The 21634-nt window shown below is 34.3% G+C and overlaps 1 protein-coding gene and 1 long non-coding RNA gene across 2 annotated transcripts in view; one reads left to right on the top strand and one right to left on the bottom strand.

The window, feature by feature from the left end:
* Cdc14 (cell division cycle protein 14) overlaps nt 1-21634 on the top strand; it is a 65443-nt gene that overhangs the window by 22084 nt on the left and 21725 nt on the right. The window contains exons 4-7 of the mRNA XM_067768763.1: nt 2834-2972; nt 3043-3990; nt 4998-5269; nt 5405-5594. Coding sequence (XP_067624864.1) covers nt 2834-2972; nt 3043-3990; nt 4998-5269; nt 5405-5594 — 1549 coding nt within the window. The remainder of the gene's footprint in view (nt 1-2833; nt 2973-3042; nt 3991-4997; nt 5270-5404; nt 5595-21634) is intronic.
* LOC137241303 (uncharacterized) lies at nt 9297-12286 on the bottom strand. The gene is made up of 3 exons (XR_010949961.1): nt 11577-12286; nt 11279-11340; nt 9297-9789 (listed from the first exon to the last, which is right to left on the bottom strand). It is a non-coding gene; the product is annotated as an uncharacterized lncRNA (long non-coding RNA).

The following is a 21634-nucleotide window of genomic DNA, read 5'->3' as shown; positions in this document are numbered from 1 at the left end:
GTGCCGTGGGGTTGGATTCATCCATGGACCGCTGGCGTTTCGAGGTTTCATCACTCTCGACTAAAACTTTTAAAATTACGTGAACTAAAAAATTAAAAATAAATAATAGTTTAAGAAAACTAAAAAAACACGTTTTTATAGCTAACCGAACTTAAAAAAAGAAAATAATTTTCAATTAAAAAGAGTTTATATAACAGTAGTAGAAGGTCAAACAATCATTTATAGTTAATCGCCTCAAAATAAAATTATAATAAAATTTAAGTTATTAACAGAATAATTTAATTCACAGTAAAAAGCGTGGGTTGCTTGATATTGAATGTTACAATCATTCTATTGGCAACTATCTGAGAGGATCTGATTTAAATTATTCTGTTAATAACTTAAATTTTATTATAATTTTATTTTGAGGTGATTAACATAAATGATTGTTTGACCTTCTACTACTGTTATATAAACTCTTTTTAATTGAAAATTATTTTCTATTTTTAAGTTCGGTTAGCTATAAAAGCGTGTTTTTTAGTTTTTTTAAACTATTATTTATTTATTTTTAAGAAATTTGCACTCTGCACTTTTTTTATCAAGACTATGACTAGAATAGAGTTTTAGGATTATTTAGTAATGATTCAAATTCTATTTCGAAAACAATTTACGGACCATTTAGAGATCATTTTGGATTTATTTTTATATGATACCAAAACGGTACTAAAAAGGCATTAGACTGGTTTTAGTAATATGTAATCCCAAAATAGTTGATAATAACCAAATTTGAGATTGTTTTCGGGATCCTTTGGAGTATTTCAGAATAATTTCGGAACCTTTCTGCGATTATTTGGAAATAATTTTATTTTCCGAATATTTTCGGGATTGTTTTCAGGATCATTTTGCGTCTTTATTTCGCAATGGGTTAGGTATCATTTTAGAACTATTTTTTATAATTTGGGACTATTTGGATATAGTTTTGGAATTTTTATAGGCATTATTTGGGGATTGTTTTCAGGATCATTTCATCGGGACTATTTCAGTATAACTGCGGGATGCCTTTGGTTGTTCCTCTCTGAGTACATTATATTGTTAAATCTTTATTATAAGTCTATTCCACCTAAGCCAATATTATATGTAATTCCTTAATGAGGAGACACAAGTTTCATGCGTTTTTTTTCCACCAACCTACTGTTACATCCATTATTTTTATACTCAGATGAGCAGAGCTCACAGAGTATATTAATTTTGTTCGCATAACGGTAATCCGTAACGGCAAAAACTAATGGAGATAGATATAGACTTCTTTATATCAAAACGATCTGGGCGAAAAATGAAATTCATTTAGCCATGTCCGTCCATCCGCCCGTCCGTAAGCACGATAACTTGAGTAAATTTTGACGTATCCTAATGAAATTTGGTATGTAAGTTCCTGGGCACTCATCGCAGATCGCTATTTAAAATGAACGAAATCGGACTATAACCACGCCCACTTTTTCTAAATCGAAAATTTCGAAAAACCGAAAAGTGCGATAATTCATTACCAAAGACGGATAAAGAGATGAAACTTGGCAGGTGGGTTGACCTTTTGACGCAGAATAGAAAATTTTTAAAATTTTGAACAATGGGCGTGGCACCGCCCACTTTTAAAAGAAGGTAATTTAAAAGTTTTGCAAGCTGTAATTTGGCAATCGTTGAAGATATCACGATAAAATTTGGCAGGAACGTTACTCCTATTACTATATATGTGCTAAATAAAAATTTGCAAAATAGGATGACGAACACGCCCACTTAAAAAAAATATGTTGCAACAAAATATAAAAATAAAAGAAAATTTCAAAATGGGCGTAGCTCCGCCCTTTTTCATTTAATTTGTTTAGAATACTTTTAATGCCATAATTCGCACAAAAATTTACCAATACTTGTGAAATTTGGAAGGACATAGCTTCTATGCCGGTAACTGCTTTCTGTGAAAATGGGCAAAATCGGCTGAAGCCACGCCCACTTTTTATACACAGTCGACCATCTGTCCTTCCGCTCGACCGTTAACACGATAACTTGAGCAAAAATCGATATATCTTTACTAAACTTAGTTCACGTACTTATCTGAACTCACCTTATCTTGGTATTAAAATTGGGCGAAATCCGACTATAACCACGCCCACTTTTTCGATATCGAAAATTCCAAAAGATGCCATAATTCTATACCAAATACGAAAAAAGGGATGAAACATGGTGATTGGATTGGTTTTTTAACTCTAAATATAACATTGGAAAAAACTTTTTAAAATGGGTGTGACACCTACCATATTAAGTATGTAGAAAAAAATGAAAAAGTTCTGCAGGACGAAATCAAAAGCCCTTGGAATCATTGCAGGAATACTATTCGTGGTATTACACATATAAATAAATTAGCGGTAATCGACAGATGATGTTCTGGGTCACCCTAGTCCGCATTTTGGTCGATATCTCGAAAACGCCTTCACATATACAACTAAGGGCCACTCCCTTTTAAAACCCTCATTAATACCTTTAATTTGATACCCATATCGTACAACCACATTCTAGAGTCACCCCTGGTCCACCTTTATAGCGACATCTCGAAAGGGCATCCACCTATAGAACTATGGCCCACTCCCTTCTAAAATACTCTTTAATACCTTCCATTTGATACCCATGTCATACAAACACATTCCAGGGTTACCCTAGGTTCATTTTCCTACATGGTGATTTTTCCTTATTTTGTCTCCAAAGCTCACAGCTGAGTATGTAATGTTCGGTTACACCCTTTCTTACTTGTTTTTTTATTATTATTTAATTACCAAATATATTTATCATCTACTTAACTTTTTAGCTGGTCTTGGCCGCACTGGCAGCCTTATCGGTGCGTACATCATGAAGCATTATAACTTTACAGCGCTGGAAGCTATTGCTTGGTTGCGACTGTGTCGTCCAGGTTCAGTTATTGGTCATCAACAGCAATGGATGGAAGAGTAAATATAAAAAATTTAATTATGATTTGCATAAATCATAAGTGTAAAATGTATTTCCTTTCCGCAATAGCAAACAAACTTGGTTATGGGCCGAAGGTGAACGCATGCGCAAACGTTCTGGCGCGCAATGTCCCGTACACAAATACGGAATCTATAGTATTGCGCTCAAGCAAGTCCTATCAACTGGTGGTGTGCCGACGCTAACTCAGCCAAAAGAAAATTGTGTGAAAGGCATTTCACAGAAAGTCGATACTATGCATCTGCACGACAACGACGACATAACGACGACCAATGGTAATACAAAAATGGGCGTTACGACACGTGCACGCTCACCCATTACTACCTTACCCATTAGTACCACACCCACTAATCAGATTACGACACTTGCCCACACAAATAATCGTCGTTTAAAGGAGAAAGCCGATAGTCGCAATGCGAATGTGAGTAGCGCCAGTGATGAGGATGCCACCATTACCGAAGAAAATATTGACGATGAGGATAACACAGATAATTCGAATGCAACATATATTGCGTCAACAACGACACGAAGACGCAAATCACCCACGATACATGTTGGTTCGACGCTAGCTGCGGCAGGTGTAAACTCGCTTTCGGATTGTGGTGGGAAGCCGCCAACTCCTCCAGTACGTCGTACACCACCTGTTGCGGCTGTAAGTGAGGTTTTAATGCGCGTATCACCAGTCAGCGGCACCGAACCGCTTTATGCGGAAAAGAAATTGCGAAAACCTTGTGTTGGTTTAGAAGCAGCGCAACGGCCGACAATTGCCTCGACTGTGAAAATGACACAGGCAGCTATTGACAAGCAAAATTCACAGACACAGGGTGATAAATTGAATCAGATAAAGGCGTTACGACGTCAGCATCAACAGCAAATACATCAGACGCCCATAATGGCGCAACAGCCGCCACAATCACAGCAACAGCAGCATTCGACTTTGCAGCAGCAATTGACAGCACAACACAGCTCACGTGGCAATAATTCGGATGGAAGTTCATAGTAAGATACCTTTTTGTATGATTTAGTAGTTATGTGTAATTTTTTGTATTCTCTGATAGTGCTTAATTGATGGCTGAAAATATCATTAGTTTTATAATTTTAAAAACAACTCTTGAATATTTATATAGGAAAAGGCAATCGAACAATGCGATACACAAACATAAAATCTTATTTTTTTTTTAATTAATATTTTTATAAAAAAAAAATTTATATAATATGGCCTGCGAAAGAAAAAAGCCTACAGTTGGTTTGATACCTCTACCGTTGTCAGTTTGCAAGATATGATTTTTTAATGAAACTCACTCATACGCCTACTTTTGTCAATATCTTCAGGTTACTATCAGCCGACGCTGAAAATTTCATGAATAAAGTTTGTACATGGAGTAGTTTCTATAACATAACTTCCGATATAGGTTTCTACCTGGGGTCACACTCCTCATATAAATCCCATTATAAAATTTTTTTGAAAACTAAACAGGCAAGACATGAACTCTTAAGTAACAATGGGAACGGCACGGGTTTCTTTAATAGTTTACTATGATCGTCGTGAAGTTCTAACCATGTGCTTGATTGCAACAAAAACATTATCCGAAAGTTTAGGGGACTGTTACTTATTCTGCCAATCTTTTGCCTAATTGAATCAGATCAACTTCGGTACTATCAAGTTCCGATACTATCCAGCCTGCTTATCTGTTTCCAAGAGGTATTATAGGTGGAGTTAAAAGTGCCACCTAGCCTGAAGGAAAGTAGAAAATTTATAGCAAGCAGTAGGATACGTCATACCGGTAGATCAGGCGTCGAGTTCCACGTCAGTGCTTGTGCGGCATCTGAGTCTCTATGTTAATGTATAATGCGCGTATCAGCTCAGCCGTGCAGTTACTATGAAGATAGTGTTTTTTATTAAGTATTATCAAAATTTATCAGTCCTGCTCTTATTTTTGTTTCTATAGTACTTACATATTTCTAATTCTAACCGTATCCCTCCACTTTATCACATTTTTCCTCAGCGCCATGGATTTCGAACGTCATATGCGCGCCCGATCTCAGCCATTCCGTAACAACATTGCCAATATAATGTCGGACACTCATGGTAGTGGAGGCGGAGCTACAGGTACGGCAGCTACATCCACACCAGCTCAAAGACATAATGATAGGCATCATGATATGGCAGCAGCGACAGCGGTGGCAGCATCAGCAGCAGCTACAGCAGCAGCGGTGGCACATGAAGCAATGCTAGCAGCAACAGCTGCACTCAACAGCAATAGCAATTTATATAATTGTAATAATCGTTTTATATTTAGTAGAAGTAGCACACATTATATTAAAAGCAACAAGAACAACATCAATCATATTAATAATCACAAAAAAGTTAACACACGCACTAATAATAACCTCATTAACCTTCTAACAACAGCAACACATACAACGGCAACAGCAACGACAACAACAGGAAATATGCTACCATGTACAACACGTGCAGATGGCGGTGGTACTGCTACAACAGGCGCGTTACAAACTACAACAACAGCATCAACTGGTAGCGGTATTAGTAGTAGTGGGAGCGTTACGACGCGTGCGCGCAGTTTAGCCATTTATAGTAAGAGGTAAGTGCAAAAGCGCCAAACAACAATATGTGTCAGTTACACAGTGACACTAATACATACATACAAGAACAACAAAACCTCAACAGTCAGTAAACTAAATAGAAAATTTAACACGAAAATGAGCTAAAAATCAATTAAGCCTAGTACTAATGCATTTAAAAAAATGTTTTTCTATGACGCACTCAATAACATTCCTTTCGAACAATATGCATTTCCTTTTATACCAATTCACAATTTTTAAATTATTTTGACTTTTTTGCTTATTTATTCGTCTTGTTGTAATGTACTTTTGAAATGCTCAAAGTTTTGTAATTAAGGTTTTTTCATTTGCTTTGGAGTTTAAAAATATTAAAATTTGTACAGAAAATATATGTGTATTATATGTGTTGTAGCTTTTGTAAGCGTAAGTCAAAATAATTGCAGTTTTAGCATTTCATTTAATTTTTTTTAGAAATGATTTTTTTGCATTACAAATGGGTCATTCCAACTCAAATCGACCAGTGATGGGGCTTGACCAATTTCGGCTATCAATACTTTTCTTTCATCACACAAAACAGTTGTACGACAGATATTTTTTTGTTTTTAATCTGATATATTTATATTGGATAGTCGATTTTGAAACCTCAAGGCTGCTCGAATGTAAATCGAAAACTTTTACCGATTTCAAAAAATAAGTTGATTTTTTTGTTCGAATTCGAAATTAGAAGAAAATTAGTTTCGACTTTGAAAACAGATCATACTTTTTAGATTTTTATTTTTTGAACTGTGAAATTTGAATTTTTATAGGAAAGAAAACATGAAATGCACCCTGACTGATCGTCTTAAAAGGAACTTTTGGAAAATTTTTAGAAATGCACCTACACGTAAAAAGAAGAGTTGGCACGATTTATTTATTTTAATCTTAAAAAGTTTAATGAGTTGTATAACAAAAAAGGTGCTAGTTAATTGTAAACACGTTTCCGAAAAAATTCGGAAATACAAAGCGCTTAAAATTAAAAATCTTTATGAAAGTTTCGAAATTTTAACTTGAAATTTTCATAAACTATCGCATACTCAGTAATTTTTTTATAATACAATAAGTTTCATTCTGATAAAAATTTGCATTGACTTAACTTTTTTCTTCAAAGGGTGCTTTAGTTTTAATTGCATATAAAAAAATAGCTAAATTCACCTAACAATGAAGAAAGCTTAAAACGCCCTTGGAGAAACAAATTCAAAAGTCAATTCGAATTCTTCAAACTTTTACTTTGTTGGACTAAAATAAATTGGATTCCAAAAAGCTGCTTACTCAGGAAGTTATTGAAAATTCTCAGCTAAAATTTCGAAATTGAACATGGCTGGAAATTTCGAATATTTTTGAAAATGTTTTTGAGATCTATTTTCTTAGGTTTCGTTTTTACACGACATTAGACTTGTGCACTTGTTAATTAAGATAGAATACATATACGAATAAGGCTCCAGCTACACTATTATTATAAACTTATCTAATCATAAATTTCAGCATCGTGTTCCAATTGTTGCTATTCCCAACATTGGTCAATTTATAATAGCATGACCTTTGCTCCTCCAAAGTAAATATACAAGATTGGCAATCAAAATAGTACATATGTATATTTAGTAGGGCGGTTCTTATAAATCAAATCAACGTATTTTTCCAGTTTAACCACTTCGAATGGTAATACCTGGGTCAGAAATATCACATCTTAATTTTAGTCCCGATTGAAAATGGTGAAGGGGTGTAGCACAGTGGTTAAAGTGCGCACACCCTTCAGCCGTTTACAGTTTGGACCAAAATTTATGCATGATATCCTCAATTATTATAGCATAACCGACTTTGTATGTTACAAACTAAAAATAGTTTTTCCAGTCTATAAGAAATCTTAATTTTGATCCCTGTGGGACACCCTTTAACCGTTTTTAATGGGGCCAAAGGTTATATATGTATATGCGAAATTTTTTACACTGTTGTTTGGCAATCGCCGTAGAGTAGAGGAAGCGTGCTCGCCTACTACACAAAAAGTCCTGGGCTTAAGGCCCGGAATGGTAATAACAAAATTTTTAGAAAAGTTTTACCGAAGAGGTGACTAAAAAATGGTTTGCTTAAATTATAAGGTACACCTTAACAAAAGTAATTTTTAAAAAAATTTAAAACTTTAAATAAGAAACATTTATTGCAAGAAAATTATTTTTATTAAAACAAAATTTTTTTTTCATAAGTTAACCAAAAGTTATTGTTTATAAAATAAAGTTAGCATAATTTTTTTTTTCTTGTTCAAATATATTATAATTGTTTTTTGTGTTTTCGTAGCGTCAATGTGCAATCCATTTCTACTAATGACTTTTTCTTTGTTAATACATATTCTGAATATGCTTTAAAATTATTTGCTTAGCTCTATAATATTAAGTGCAAAATATTTCCCAGTAGTTGAATACCCCATTGCAATACTAATCCAAAAAAAAAAAAACTACTAAGCCAAGCTTAAACATGTTATAAATGTACATATGTATATACTATCTCATAAATTTACATAACTCATATATATTTATACATATACACTAATCATATTTTATAAATATGGATTACATATCGTCGGTGACGCGTTAAAAACTGCTAAATCCATCCAACAAAATTTTGCAGTAGAACCAAAAAAAAAATTTTTAAACTTTTAGAAGGTTCAAAATATTTTGAAAATATATGGAATTAATAGTATTTGGTTAGTTTGTTGTAGTAAAAACTGCAAACTTTTAGTAACATTATCTAATCTGGCTATCAGAGCTGAAAAATTTACAACGCTTGCTTCGCTTATTTTATTGTAATAGAATTTGATTGCTTTTTTGCGTGGTTCTAAAATTTACAATGAACAATCAGTTAAAAATCAAATATTAGGGGGACTCAAGATAGCATATAAACTTATAAGGTGTAAATTATATCCATTTACACACGCGGTTATATGAACGCACCTAGTAATACTCTTGATAAACTTGATTGTTTTTCAGCTGTATTATTGCCAAACAAAATTTTTTTGATTGTTATACAAATTAAAAAATACTAAGATTAAGTGAAAAATCAAAACTAAAACACCTTTACTTGCTGATGTTGGAGATTTCTGATGAAAATGCCGGCTGTAATGCAATATTTGCCAAACAAAATTTTTTTGATTGTTATACAAATTAAAAAATACCAAGATTAAGTGAAAAAGCAAAACTAAAACGCCTTTACTTGCTGATGTTGGAGATTTCTGATAAAAATGCCGGCTGTAATGTCTGCAAGGTTGCATTCCTTTGAGTTTACCGCGTTTACACAATGAAATGTGCGCGTAAATTTATACAAATTGTGTAAATGATTTATCATACAAAATTTGACAGCTCGTTTGCGCACTAGATAAATTTATACGTTTACACACTTTATAGGCATTTATACGGTTACATGAGCCCCTATTGCAATTAAATTTGATATATGTGACCCGGTCTATGAAAAGGTGGCTTATGACTCAAAAAAGAAATTGCGAGAAACAGCTGTTAACAGCTGTTTTTTCTTTTTAGTCATAAGTCACCTGTTCATAGACCGGGTCACATATATTCTGTGATTGTAAAAATTACAATATACAATCAATCTGATTGTAAGAACTTTGTTTACGTTCAAATACTGTAATTGCAATCATCAAAAATGAAATCATTTGTAACTTGAATGCGTTGTCTGTATTTCTGTAAATTATTACGTATATTCGAAGATCAAGTTAATTTGAAATACACTATATTACTGAAAGCCATTCCATTCCATCAGTAGCTTTTATCGCGTCCTCAACGATATATACTTTCTACAATATGTAGTTTTTAAAGTTTCTGCATAGCAAAGCATGATGAGATTTCGAATTTGTAAAGCTGTAAACATAATGCCGAGCGACGACGATCATCGCCGCGCCGGCCGCTGACATTTCTCAAATAACGCGCAGATATTTTTTCTACCCAAAACACAAAACCGTGCGAAATTTTTTAACGGTTTTTATTCGGAGTGGCCATAAGTAAAATTTAGTACCTAACAGCTGATTGCTTCTTCTTAACAATTTTCCATACAATGCTTTGTACAACAATATGTCAGTCAAACGAAAACAATGAAAATTTTCTTTTGACTTGACATTCTTCTGCACGCCGAATTGCGTTGAATTCGCTTAGAAATCACCTTGTATGGGTTCGCCTTGGAGTGGTCATATACAGAAATAAAGATGAAAACAATTAAAACTTTTTGAATTCTTCGCTTTGGCACTGGACTGCTAAAGCACGCCCAAAATGTTAAAAGCTGTATCGAAAGACACGTTTTGTTCCCAGGAATCTTAATCCGGGGCGAACAATAATATTATAACCGCGGTATTTAAAAAAATACAGTTTACATATATACGGCGTACGTTTCGATAAGCTTGCATCAGTTTAAATTTTTTGCAGCGCACGTACGCCGCACGGTGGGGTATTTGATCAATCTAGCTGGCCAGAACTAAAACAGCAGTTATTTCTGTTAAAAAAGTAGTTGTCTAACTTCGTTATTATGAAAGAAAATATTTGACAGTAAATTCACGGTATTCGGCGCAGAATTACTATGGATCTAGCCCCCCGTTTCGGAGGGACCCGGATTCATTTTTTGGCATTACATGAGATATGTATGTCAATATGAATATCAAACGAAAGGTATTTTACTTCGCACTTCTATTGATACTTTTAAGTAGGGTTTCCACTTAGGGTTGCCACCTCACCTTTTTTATATTTCTTTGTATATCCACTACCATCTCGGAAACGGCTTAACCGATTTGAATCAAATTTGGTACATCTATATAGTATTACATTTTAAAACTTCTCACCTAGGTGTTGCCACTGAGGATGTTTTCACAAGGTTGACACCTTTGGCCCATATGGGGTATCAGTCTCTTCCAAAATTTATCACCACTCAAAAAATCGCGGGTATACGCAGCCGTTTTTGTTATTAAGCTTTGAAACAAACATAAGCTTATGTATTGCCAAAAAATTACTGTAATGATATGCCTTGAAAAAAAGATATATATTTTTGTTTGCAAGGATTTTAAAAAAATTAATATTGAAAAGTAGTAATGTTACAAGTAGAATAACACAGTTAAACATACGGTATATAAAATCTAACATACGAATTGAATTAAAAACACATTTACCTGTCCTAAAAGAAAATGTAACTAGATTTGATTAAGGCTAAACAAGTGAACAAGTATTTAGGTTAGAAGGGTATATTGCTTTATAATCCAAAAATACATCGAACTGCACACAATTTTTATACAACTTTAGATGTGCCCGCTTAACTCCGTCGACGTTGCAGATGGGATTTGTGGTATGGATACTATTTAGTGGACATTTAGGGACGCCGGGGAGTATATTTAAAAAAATTGGAATATTTTGAAAAATCTACCTTTGGCCAGCTAGATTGATCAAATACCCCACCGTGTGCCGGTTAGTTGAAAACATTGAATGAAAAAACTAAAATTTAGCAAATGTTTGTGCTAATTACCCATTGTGTTTTGGCAGTAAAATTAAGAATTATTACCTGGGCGACCGAGCCTTGCTCGGCAATCTTCGAGTATGCCGCATAAACATACTTTGTTCAGCATGTCATCGTTAATCAAACTCAACTTCTTTTATATATACGTATGTTATATATTTTTACTTACCAGTATTTGATTTCCTTAAAAATAGATTTGAAAAACATATCAAACACTAACCGCAAAACGAACTGGAATGAAAAATTTGAAATGGGTAATTCCAGCCTTTAGTATAAGGGATTGTTATAACAATTAGTGAAGTCGAGAACTAAGTTATTTAGGTCGAGTATCTTCATGCGCCGAATTATTAATTTCAAACATATTTTTAGTTGTACACTATGAAAGTCTCACAATATTATTACATTCCAAAAACTTGTAAATTTCACAAATGACAACTATCAGTTAGTTTAATTAAATGTCAACTTACTTCCCTAAGCGCCATCTGTTGGTAAGTAGTTAAATGGTTAGATGTCGTTTTCAAATTGAACATATGCCTCTACCATGGTGAGATATATTTTTGCTATGGTGAGAAATCTTTCTAATAGTAATCTGTAAGAAATTGCAATTATTCATTTCATATTAGCCAAAAATATGCATTTAAATATATTTTGCTAGAATTTGCCACGGTGCCTTGATATTGCATTTCAATTTTATTAGCGTGTGTGAAATTAAGAAAATTAAGTCGAATCATGTGTAAGATTTTTTACGAAGATTTTTAACTTTAATGTTCACCTTTAAAACTTTAATAGAATATGAGTAAGTAGAGTACTATTTCGTCTAACTACCCCACCCCTAAATGGCAACCCTACTCAAAAATGTCCCAATTGTAATGCGGAGTGAAATGCCTTTCGTTTGATACCCATTTCGGCATATCTCATGCCGAATAGGTGGCAACCCTACCAAAAATGTCCCTATTGTAATGCGGAGTGAAATTCCTTTCGTTCGATACCCATATCGGCATATCTCATGCAATTTTTTTTAATTTCGAATAGGTGGCAACCCTAAATGGCAACCCTAGTCAAAATGTCCCTATCGTAATGCGGAGTGAAGCTCCTTTCGCTTGATGCCCATATCGGTATATCTCATGCAATTTTTTTTTAATTTCCCTATTGTAATGCGGAGTGAAAAACCTTTCGGTTGATATCCATATCGGCATATCTCATGCAATTTTTTTTAATTTCGAATAGGTGGCAACCCGAAATGGCAACCCTACTCAAAAATGTCCCTATTGTAATGCGGAGTGAAATACCTTTCGTTTGATACCCATATCGGCATATCTCATGAAAGTTTTTTTTAATTTCGAATAGGTGGCAACCCTAAATGGCAACCCTACTCAAAAATGTCACTATTGTAATGCGGAGTGAAATACCTTTTGTTTGATACCCAAATCGGCATATCTCATGCAATTTTTTTTATTTCGAATAGGTGGCAACCCTAAATGGCAATCCTAGTCAAAAATTTCCCTATTGTAATGCGGAGTGAAATACCTCTCGTTTGATACCCATATCGGCATATCTCATGCAATTTTTTTTTTTATTTCGAATAGGTGGCATCCTTGTGAAATATTCTGAGTGGCAACACCTAGGTATAAAGTCTTGGAAGGTGATAAAAAAAAAATAAATGTAAGGCGCGATAACCTCCGAAGAGATCTAAGGCCGAGCTTCTCTTCCAATTTGCGTCGTGCTCCTCTTGATTTTCCCTACAAATTGGCCGGACGGGACCTACATGTTTTATGCCGACTCCGAACGGCATCTGCAAAGCAGATGAGTTTTCACTGAGAGCTTTTCATGGCAGAAATACACCCGGAGTGCTTGCCAAACACTGCCGAGGGGCGACCCCGCTTAGAAAATGTTTCTTCTAATTGAAAAATCTTATTTCTAAAATTTTGATGTTGCTTTGCCCGGGAGTTGAACCCAGGGCATACGGTGTGATAGGCGGAGCACGCTACCATCACACCACGGTGGCCGATACATTATCTTAAATTTCGTTTAAATCGGTTGAGCCGTTCCCGAGATCGTTCGGCTACAAATATACAAACATACAAATATACAAGAATTGCTCGTTTAAAGTTATCTTTGAATATCTTTTAAAAAAAAATTTTTTTTTTTTTGATATTTTGTTTTCTTTTTATACTTTAAATAAAAAATGAACAGCAGCAATCCTTGCCACTCTTCATCGCCCTGCGATAGATAAATAATAAATTTATCGCCACAAAATGCCGTCGCGTAAATTTCGCTCTTCGCTTTCATTGTATTCACCTTCATGCAAGGCGAATTCATTACCAGGTGTTGTTATCCCAACAGCTGATTGCTTCTTCTTGATTATTTTCCATACAACGCCTTGTACAACAATATGTCATTCAGTCGAAATCAATAAAAATTGTCTTTTGCTTTCGCCTTGCCTTCATGTAATTACGGAGATTCTATTTTTGACAAGTAGAACTTCGTCGCGTTTATTTCGCGGCGACAGAGCATTGTGTTTACAGATTTAGTAGTAACAAAAAAATTACAAAATAATTGTGGGTAATCACGGTTTCGTGATATCTGAGCTGTTAACTTTAGGACACTAAACACTTCAAATTTATTAAAATATTGGCTTATTGAAAGTTCTTCACAGTTAGCGGGTAAAGACCCTAGATGATAACTTTGCCACCAAACTGTAACTACCACAATCGTTTTATCTAGCGAGCGACCGAACGTCGGTTTTTGAATACGATCATGTCCAGCAGAAAAAATTTGGCCTAACTTCGGCAAAAAAAAAAAAACACTGTGTTAAATTTTTATGATAACAATGTTGAGTTCCGGCAAAGTTATAAAGTCCTTATTTTTTTTTCAATTCACCTTGGACAGTATTTCGATTATAAAAATCGACGTTCGTGCGTTCTGTTGTTCATTTTTTTATGTTTTCTACTTTATTGCTTTTAAATCTTAACTTTTTAAGCCTATTACGTAATCTAACGGGCGGTTTAATTTTTAAGAATAAAAGAACAACAAGACCAAGATGACTTTACTGCGAATTTAATAAACCGAAATTATTATTATGCAAAGAAATCGAAAAAGCAAAACTCATTCGAAAGTTCAACAATAAAAATGCATGCAATCGGAGGGAAATTAAAAGAACCTACACAAATAAAATATAGGAAAAAATTTAAGAACGATCAAAGAAATATGACACACAAAAAAATGCAGCGCTCATCAGGAAACTTAATTGGCAAACGTTGTGGTTGTGGCATTTCGAAAATGTGGCTAAAACCGAAATGGCTTAGTGAACAATTTATAAATATGAAAAACGTTTATTTTTTTACATAATTATTGAAACAACTTATAGTTAAAATAAAAAAAAAAGATAATAGAACACGGAAAAAGTTATGGGTTTCTTTTTTGAACGAAATTCGAAAAATTTAATTACATTATTCACAAAAATAAGATGCCTTAAATTTTTCTCAAATATCAGTAACAATCTTCGTTCTCTTTTATGTTTTGCAAATTAATTTTTTCAAGATTTAAATTTTTTTTTTTGGTAAAAGTCTTGAACAGGTGTCGACGGTTAATACGCGTCCAAAAATATTGGGAGAGGTTTCAAAATACGCGTATTGACTTCGGTAACAATAATCGGGAGGCGAAAAAGAAAAATTGTATCTGTCCGGTGATATTTGCAGGCCGCCAACGCAGAAGGTGTTCTGGGCAAAAATACCATGAACCCCACCCCCGGTTTCGGAGGGACCCGTGGTCATTTCTTGTATTTTCGTTAATATTTTTTGAAAGCCCCAAAATTTTATTTTCGCCTTTGGATTATTAATACTGATGTCAAGACGTGTCGTTTGACACATCTCCCTATATTTTTGGACGCGTATTATTAGTCGACCTCTTTTCTAGACTTTTTTTGGAATTTTTTAACATCTAGGAAATTGATTCAAAAATGTTGGTTCATGTCACGGCGAATCCATACAAGGTGATGTCAAAGCGAATTCACCGCAATTCGCCGTGCAGCAGAATGTCAAGTCAGAAAGAAATTTACATTGATTTCGATTAACTGACATATTTCTGAACCAAGGCGAATCTATACAAGGTGATGGCAAAGCGAATTCAACCAATTCGCCGTGCAGAAAAATGTCAAGTCGAAAGAAAATTTTCATTGATTACGATTAACTGACATATTGTTGTACAGGATACATATTGTGTATGGAAAATAATCAAGAAGGAGCAATCAGCTGTTGGGATAACAACACCTGGTACTGAATTCGCCTTGTTTCTTAACCAAGGCGTTATTCGGAAATTATCAAGAAGCATTCAGCCGATGGAATAACATCACTTGTCACTGAATTCGCCTTGGTTCGTGTTTAGAGATGGGAAAAAGTAAAATGGCAAATACCCGATAATTGGTTATACAAGGTAAAAATTGGTATAAATATAACTTAATCGTATCTCAAAACGTGACAGTAAATGAGGAAGTATACTTGGAAATCTTGTTTAAAAACAAAATATTTAGGAGGAAACCCTTGAAAGTAGAGCACACCGACGTCAGCGCTTAGTAAAGGCATATAGGGTTCAACGCTAGGACAAAGCACGGCAGTTTAGCGGTAAGTTCGAAAAACTTACATTTTTAAGATGTAGATGAGTGGAAAATGTCGATGTCAATACAAAAAAGGCAGTTAAAATATACGAATTTTATTGAAATTAAAAATTTTCATAAGAAAATATGAATATTTGCTCCAAACTTGCTTGAATAAATATAAATATTTACAAGCGACTCATAATTGTCATCATATCTGAGTCAAAAAAGGCCAATTTTTCTGATTCTTACATTTCCAACTTATTTAGGACTCATTTTGAATTCTTAAATTCTATCTATTGCAATTCACAATTGTTTTTGTTTTTATCGGCCTATTGATAAATCATTCAAGGTTCGAATCGAGCTCAAGGCCAGAACAATAATTTATTCCTAATGATAATTATTGTTATTTTTTAATTTTTCTAAATTTGAAAAATTGTATTTTGTTTTTGGAATAGTAAGTAGAAAATTTTTTCAGACAACCTGCCATAGCTGCGCAGATAGATCCATTTCGAAGGGTGCTAAGCCTTCATCATCAGTACGCTTTAGGCATGCTGCGCTAACCATTTAGCTATACAGCGGTGGATTGTTTGACTGGCAAATTTGCTACTTCTATTCCTTTTTACCAACTATATTTATTCAGTGTTGCGCCATCTGGTGCAAAACACTGATAATGCTGGATTTTTGTTTATTGTCAATTACTTTGTTTGACATTCCCAAGTGCTCATGGTTTATTAACAATTGTTTTTGTTTTTATCGGCCTATTGATAAATCATTCAAGGTTCGAATCGAGCTCAAGGCCAGAACAATAATTTATTCCTAATGATAATTATTGTTATTTTTTAATTTTTCTAAATTTGAAAAATTGTATTTTGTTTTTGGAATAGTAAGTAGAAAATTTTTTCAGACAACCTGCCATAGCTGCGCAAATAGATCCATTTCGAAGGGTGCTAAGCCTTCATCATCAGTACGCTTTAGGCATGCTGCGCTAACCATTTAGCTATACAGCGGTGGATTGTTTGACTGGCAAATTTGCTACTTCTATTCCTTTTTACCAACTATATTTATTCAGTGTTGCGCCATCTGGTGCAAAACACTGATAATGCTGGATTTTTGTTTATTGTCAATTACTTTGTTTGACATTTTATTGCAATTCATGCATATTTATGTATAAATCAGAAAGGGGTTTCTTACAAAGATTTGCTTTTCTATATTTTACGCATCGAATATGTATCCAAAATTCTTCCTAAGACTATGTCTTCACGGCACCAACATCAAGTTGATTTCGGAAGATTCTTAATTTGAGCCAAAATTAGCTCGAAATTAGCTAATTTCGTTATGTGAAAACTGTCAAACGAAATTAAAAATTCTTCTTAATTTCATCGAAATTTGAACCAAATTATATGCAATTTACTGAGCAATTCTGTGGTCGATTACAATTTACACAAAATAATCGATGGTCTGCCCGCACTAGCTGTCAAATTTCAAAACCATATGTTTATCTTGAACATTTTAATTCGGCTGTGGGGAAAAATCGAAAACAAATTTCATTTGAAATTATGCAAAAGAAGAAGCATAATCGTGTGGACAGGAATGTAATTTACGAAATCATACTACCGAAATCGTGTACGATCGCGAGTTTGAATCGAGCTCAAGGCCTAACAAATATTTTGTCATTATTATAGTTATGATATATTTTTTCTTAATTGAAAAAATGTTTACATTAGAATAGAAGAAAGAAAAAATTTAGACAACTGCCAAAGCTCGTTGTATAGATCCATTTCGGGAACTGCTAAATTCCTACATCGGCAACGTTTATGCGCCGCGTGTACTGTGTAGACATATTATAAGCGCCCGAATTAATTTCATTATAGAATTTAAAATTAGCAGTATATGAAGCCAATAAGGCACATAAATGACAATCAGCTGCTTATGAGCCTGCGAGGAGACATATCGGACTCATATTCGTCGGACGACTATCACAATAAGGGAAATATATTGACTTCAGACTCGGGAATGAGGTCAAATTGAGCGCAAACGATCCGAATTTGGACTCCTTACGTACTTATTTTTGACTCCCATTGTTTTCTGGGCAGTTTGTAGAAAGTCAAAACAAAAATTTGTAATTTGTATCAATTCAATTACTGAATTGTAATTCCAAGCAGTCTTATAGCATATCTCCACTTAGAGCTGTATTCGAGATTTAGACATCTGTTAAAACTTCACTAAATCTTCAATAATTTGTTCAATCATTACAATATTTCAGGTATGGCAACGTAAAACTCATGTCATGTAAATTTTTGATAGGAATATATTTTAAGGTAGGAATAGTTTTTAAATTCATGTATGACAGATGCTTTTTAAAGATTTTCAAATTAAGTTTTTTATTGCCAAACGAGTAAAATAAAAAGAATTACCAAATAGGAATATTTAGATATAGTTTTGCTTTGTAAAATGTGCAAATGTATATGTTTAATTCAAAAATGTAAATTTTTTTTGCGGGTTGAAAAATTTTACAAAAGTTGAAACTGTGCATGTGGTGCAAATCTAAAAAAAGGAAAACGTCAAATAAACCTATAGTGGAGACTTACTTACTTAATTGGCGCTTAACCGTCTAATCGGTTATGGCTGTCTAACAAGGCGCGCCAGTCGCTCCGCCAACCGACGCCAATTGGTCACACCGAGGGAGTTTAAATCGTTTTCCACCTGGTCCTTCCAACGGAGTGGAGGCCGCCCTCTACCTCTGCTTCCATAGGCGGGTTCCGATAGAAACACTTTCTTGGCCGGAGCATCATCTTTCACTCGCATAACATGGCCTAGCCAGCGCAGCCGCTGTGTTTTAATTCGCTGGACTATGTTGATGTCTGCGTATAGCTCGTACAGCTCATCATTAAATCTTCTTCGATACTCACCATCAGCAACGCGTAGAGGTCCATAAATCTTTCCAAGAACTTTTCTCTCGAACACTCCCAAAGCCGCTTCATCTGCTGTTGTCATGGTCCATTCTTCTGCCCCATATAGCAGGACGGGTACGATAAGTGACTTGTAGAGTATGATTTTTGTTTGCCGAGAGAGAACTTTACTTTTCAATTGCCTACCTAGTCCAAAGTAGCATTTATTGGCAAGATTGATTCTTCGCTGGATTTCAGTGCTGATGTTGTTGCTAGTGTTGATGCTGGTTTCCAAATAAACGAAGTCTTTTACTATTTCGAAATTATGGCTGCCAACAGTAGCGTGGTTGCCAAGGCGCGTATGCGCTGACTCTTTGCTCGATGACAGCAGGTACTTCGTTTTGTCCTCATTCACCATCAAATCCATCTTTACCGCTTCTTTTTCCAGTTTGGAGTAAGCAGAACTAACAGCGCGGGTATTTAAGCCGATGATATCAATGTCATCAGCATATGCCAGTAATTGCACGCTATTATAGAATAGTGTTCCAGTGCGGTTAACTTCTGCAGCTAGTATAATTTTCTCCAGCATCAAATTAAAGAAATCGCACGATAGGGGGTCACCCTGTCTGAAACCTCGTTTAGTTTCGAACGGCTCGGAGAGGTCCTTCCCAATTCTGATTGAGCTGATGGTGTTGCTCAACCTCATTTTGCACAGCCGTATAAGTTTTGCGGGGAAACCAAATTCAGACATAGCGGCATATAGGCAGCTCCTTTTCGTGCTGTCGAAGGCGGCTTTAAAATCAACGAAGAGGTGATGTGTGTCGATTCTCTTTTCACGGGTTTTTCCCAGATTTGGCGCATTGTGAAAATCTGTTCGATGGTAGATTTACCAGGTCTGAAGCCTCACTGATAAGGTCCAATCAGCCGGTTCACGGTGGGCTTCAATCTTTCGCATAATACTCTTGAAAGGACCTTATATGCGATATTAAGAAGGCTGATTCCACGACAGTTGGTGCATTTTGCAGTATCCCCCTTCTTGTGGACTGGGCAAAGAACACTTAGCTTACAATCGTCGGGCATGCACTCGTCCGCCCATATTTTACGAAGAAGCTGCTACATGCGCCTTACCAACTCCTCGTCGCCGAACTTGAGACATGGCATGTTAAAAAATGATATTTAATAAAGCTTAACAGTTAAAGCTCCAGGTGGAGATATGTTTGAAATAAAAATGGTTTAAAAATATGCAGAAAAGATACAAAAAAGGAATATTCCGGGTATTTGGCCATAACAATGGTAAATACCACTGCTACAAGAACAACAACCGGGTACAATCCAATCTATATTCATTTTAAGAATTAAAAAAAAAGTTCTAAAAAATCAAGTTATCAGAATTTTTTAAGTTTAAAAATCGAAGTAGTCAAAACAAGTATAGAATCGTCTATTTGTCGATCCTATATTTTTCAATTAAATTAGGTTTTATGCAAATTAATCGCTAAATCTATGAAGCATTATAAACAATTGGCTTATTCGAAAGAGATTTCGAAATCTTTTAACTCTTTGTCCATTATGAAAATAATCGATCGGGGTATTATATTTAGATACGTGCCGCTTTTCGAAATGCATCTTTAATTTTAATTTTCATTGCATCCGAACATTTGCACATTTGTATTAATATCATGCGTACATATATTAATTTTTTTATGTATCTTAAAAAACAATTTGTGCTTTTACAAAATCGATTAATATTTATTTAAAATTGTATGCAGCTATAATTAGAATAAGACATTAATATATAAATTATATATACATATGTACATATATATATTTATGCTAATTTACGTTAACGTAGTGCTAAATGCATGATATATGTAATATTATACAATAATTTTAAATATAAATATATTTTGCATAAAATCATATTAATAAACACAAAATATATTTACTCCAACCAAATTTTGAACTTGTTGTTTTTTTTTTTTTTTTGTTGGTTTTTGTTTTGCGCATTTCGGCATTGCAATTTTGGCAAATACTTTGTTTAATACGCAATTTAAGTTTGTTTGGAATGTTGTCTTTTTATAATTTTTTTTTTTTTTAATAAATACTTCGTTTGCTCTTTTTTCTCTTTCACTATATATTTATGTTAGTATGTATGCACATATTTAAAAAAAAATTCTAATTGGAACTTTCGTAACTGTCCCATATACGGTGATTTTGTTTAGTTATTGTTGCCATCCTTTTTTCCCCGCCCCCTTTCTTATGACGTTATTGCAATTTCCCACTTATCCTGCGGCTTTGGTACCATATATATATATATAGATATATTTTTTAATAAATCACAAATTTAAATGTTATGTTTCCTATCAAAAAAATATAAAAAAATTAAAAAACGTACCCCTAACTCGGTTTGCAGCTAAAATTATAAACAAACGTTTCCAGTTATTTTCATCTTTTATTTCTATTTGTTAATTAAAGAAATATCATTTAATAATGTGGAAAAATTAAACCAACGGGATCAGGACGGACAAGGCGAAAGCTGTTTCGATTATACCTTGTAAATCTCTTCAAAGCCTTTTTTCCCGGCAGGGCAGATTCGAACCGCACTTCTGCGATGGTCGAACTGAACTGGAACTGGGACTGTTTTAAACCGTCAACAACAAAAGCTTAGCTTTTTTCCAACCTAACATATATAAAGTATTATGTACTGTCCATGAAATAAGCAATGCAAGAAAGGCAATTGAGAAAAAGTTGCATAACAACAAAGTCATGGCTTTGGCTGAATGCGTTTGTAACAGTTCAACTATCGTAGGAGTTTGGATTCGAATGCCACTCCCGAGGGAAAAGGCTTTGAAGAGACTTACAAGGTATGTATAATCGAAAAAGCTGTCTCCTTGTCCGTCCTGATGTCACGTTGGTTTATTTTTCTCCCAAAAAGTTTTTTATACATTAAGAGCAATAAAGCACTCCCCGTTTAGTAATACAGACAAAATTTATGCAAACCAATTTCGAGAACGTTTTCGAACAATTCGGTTGAAAATCTTGAAAT

The sequence above is a fragment of the Eurosta solidaginis genome, chromosome 2 (genome assembly GCF_040869045.1).
Source record: "Eurosta solidaginis isolate ZX-2024a chromosome 2, ASM4086904v1, whole genome shotgun sequence".
Taxonomy (NCBI): Eukaryota; Metazoa; Arthropoda; class Insecta; order Diptera; family Tephritidae; genus Eurosta; species Eurosta solidaginis.
This window is presented reverse-complemented; position numbering and strand designations above follow the sequence as displayed.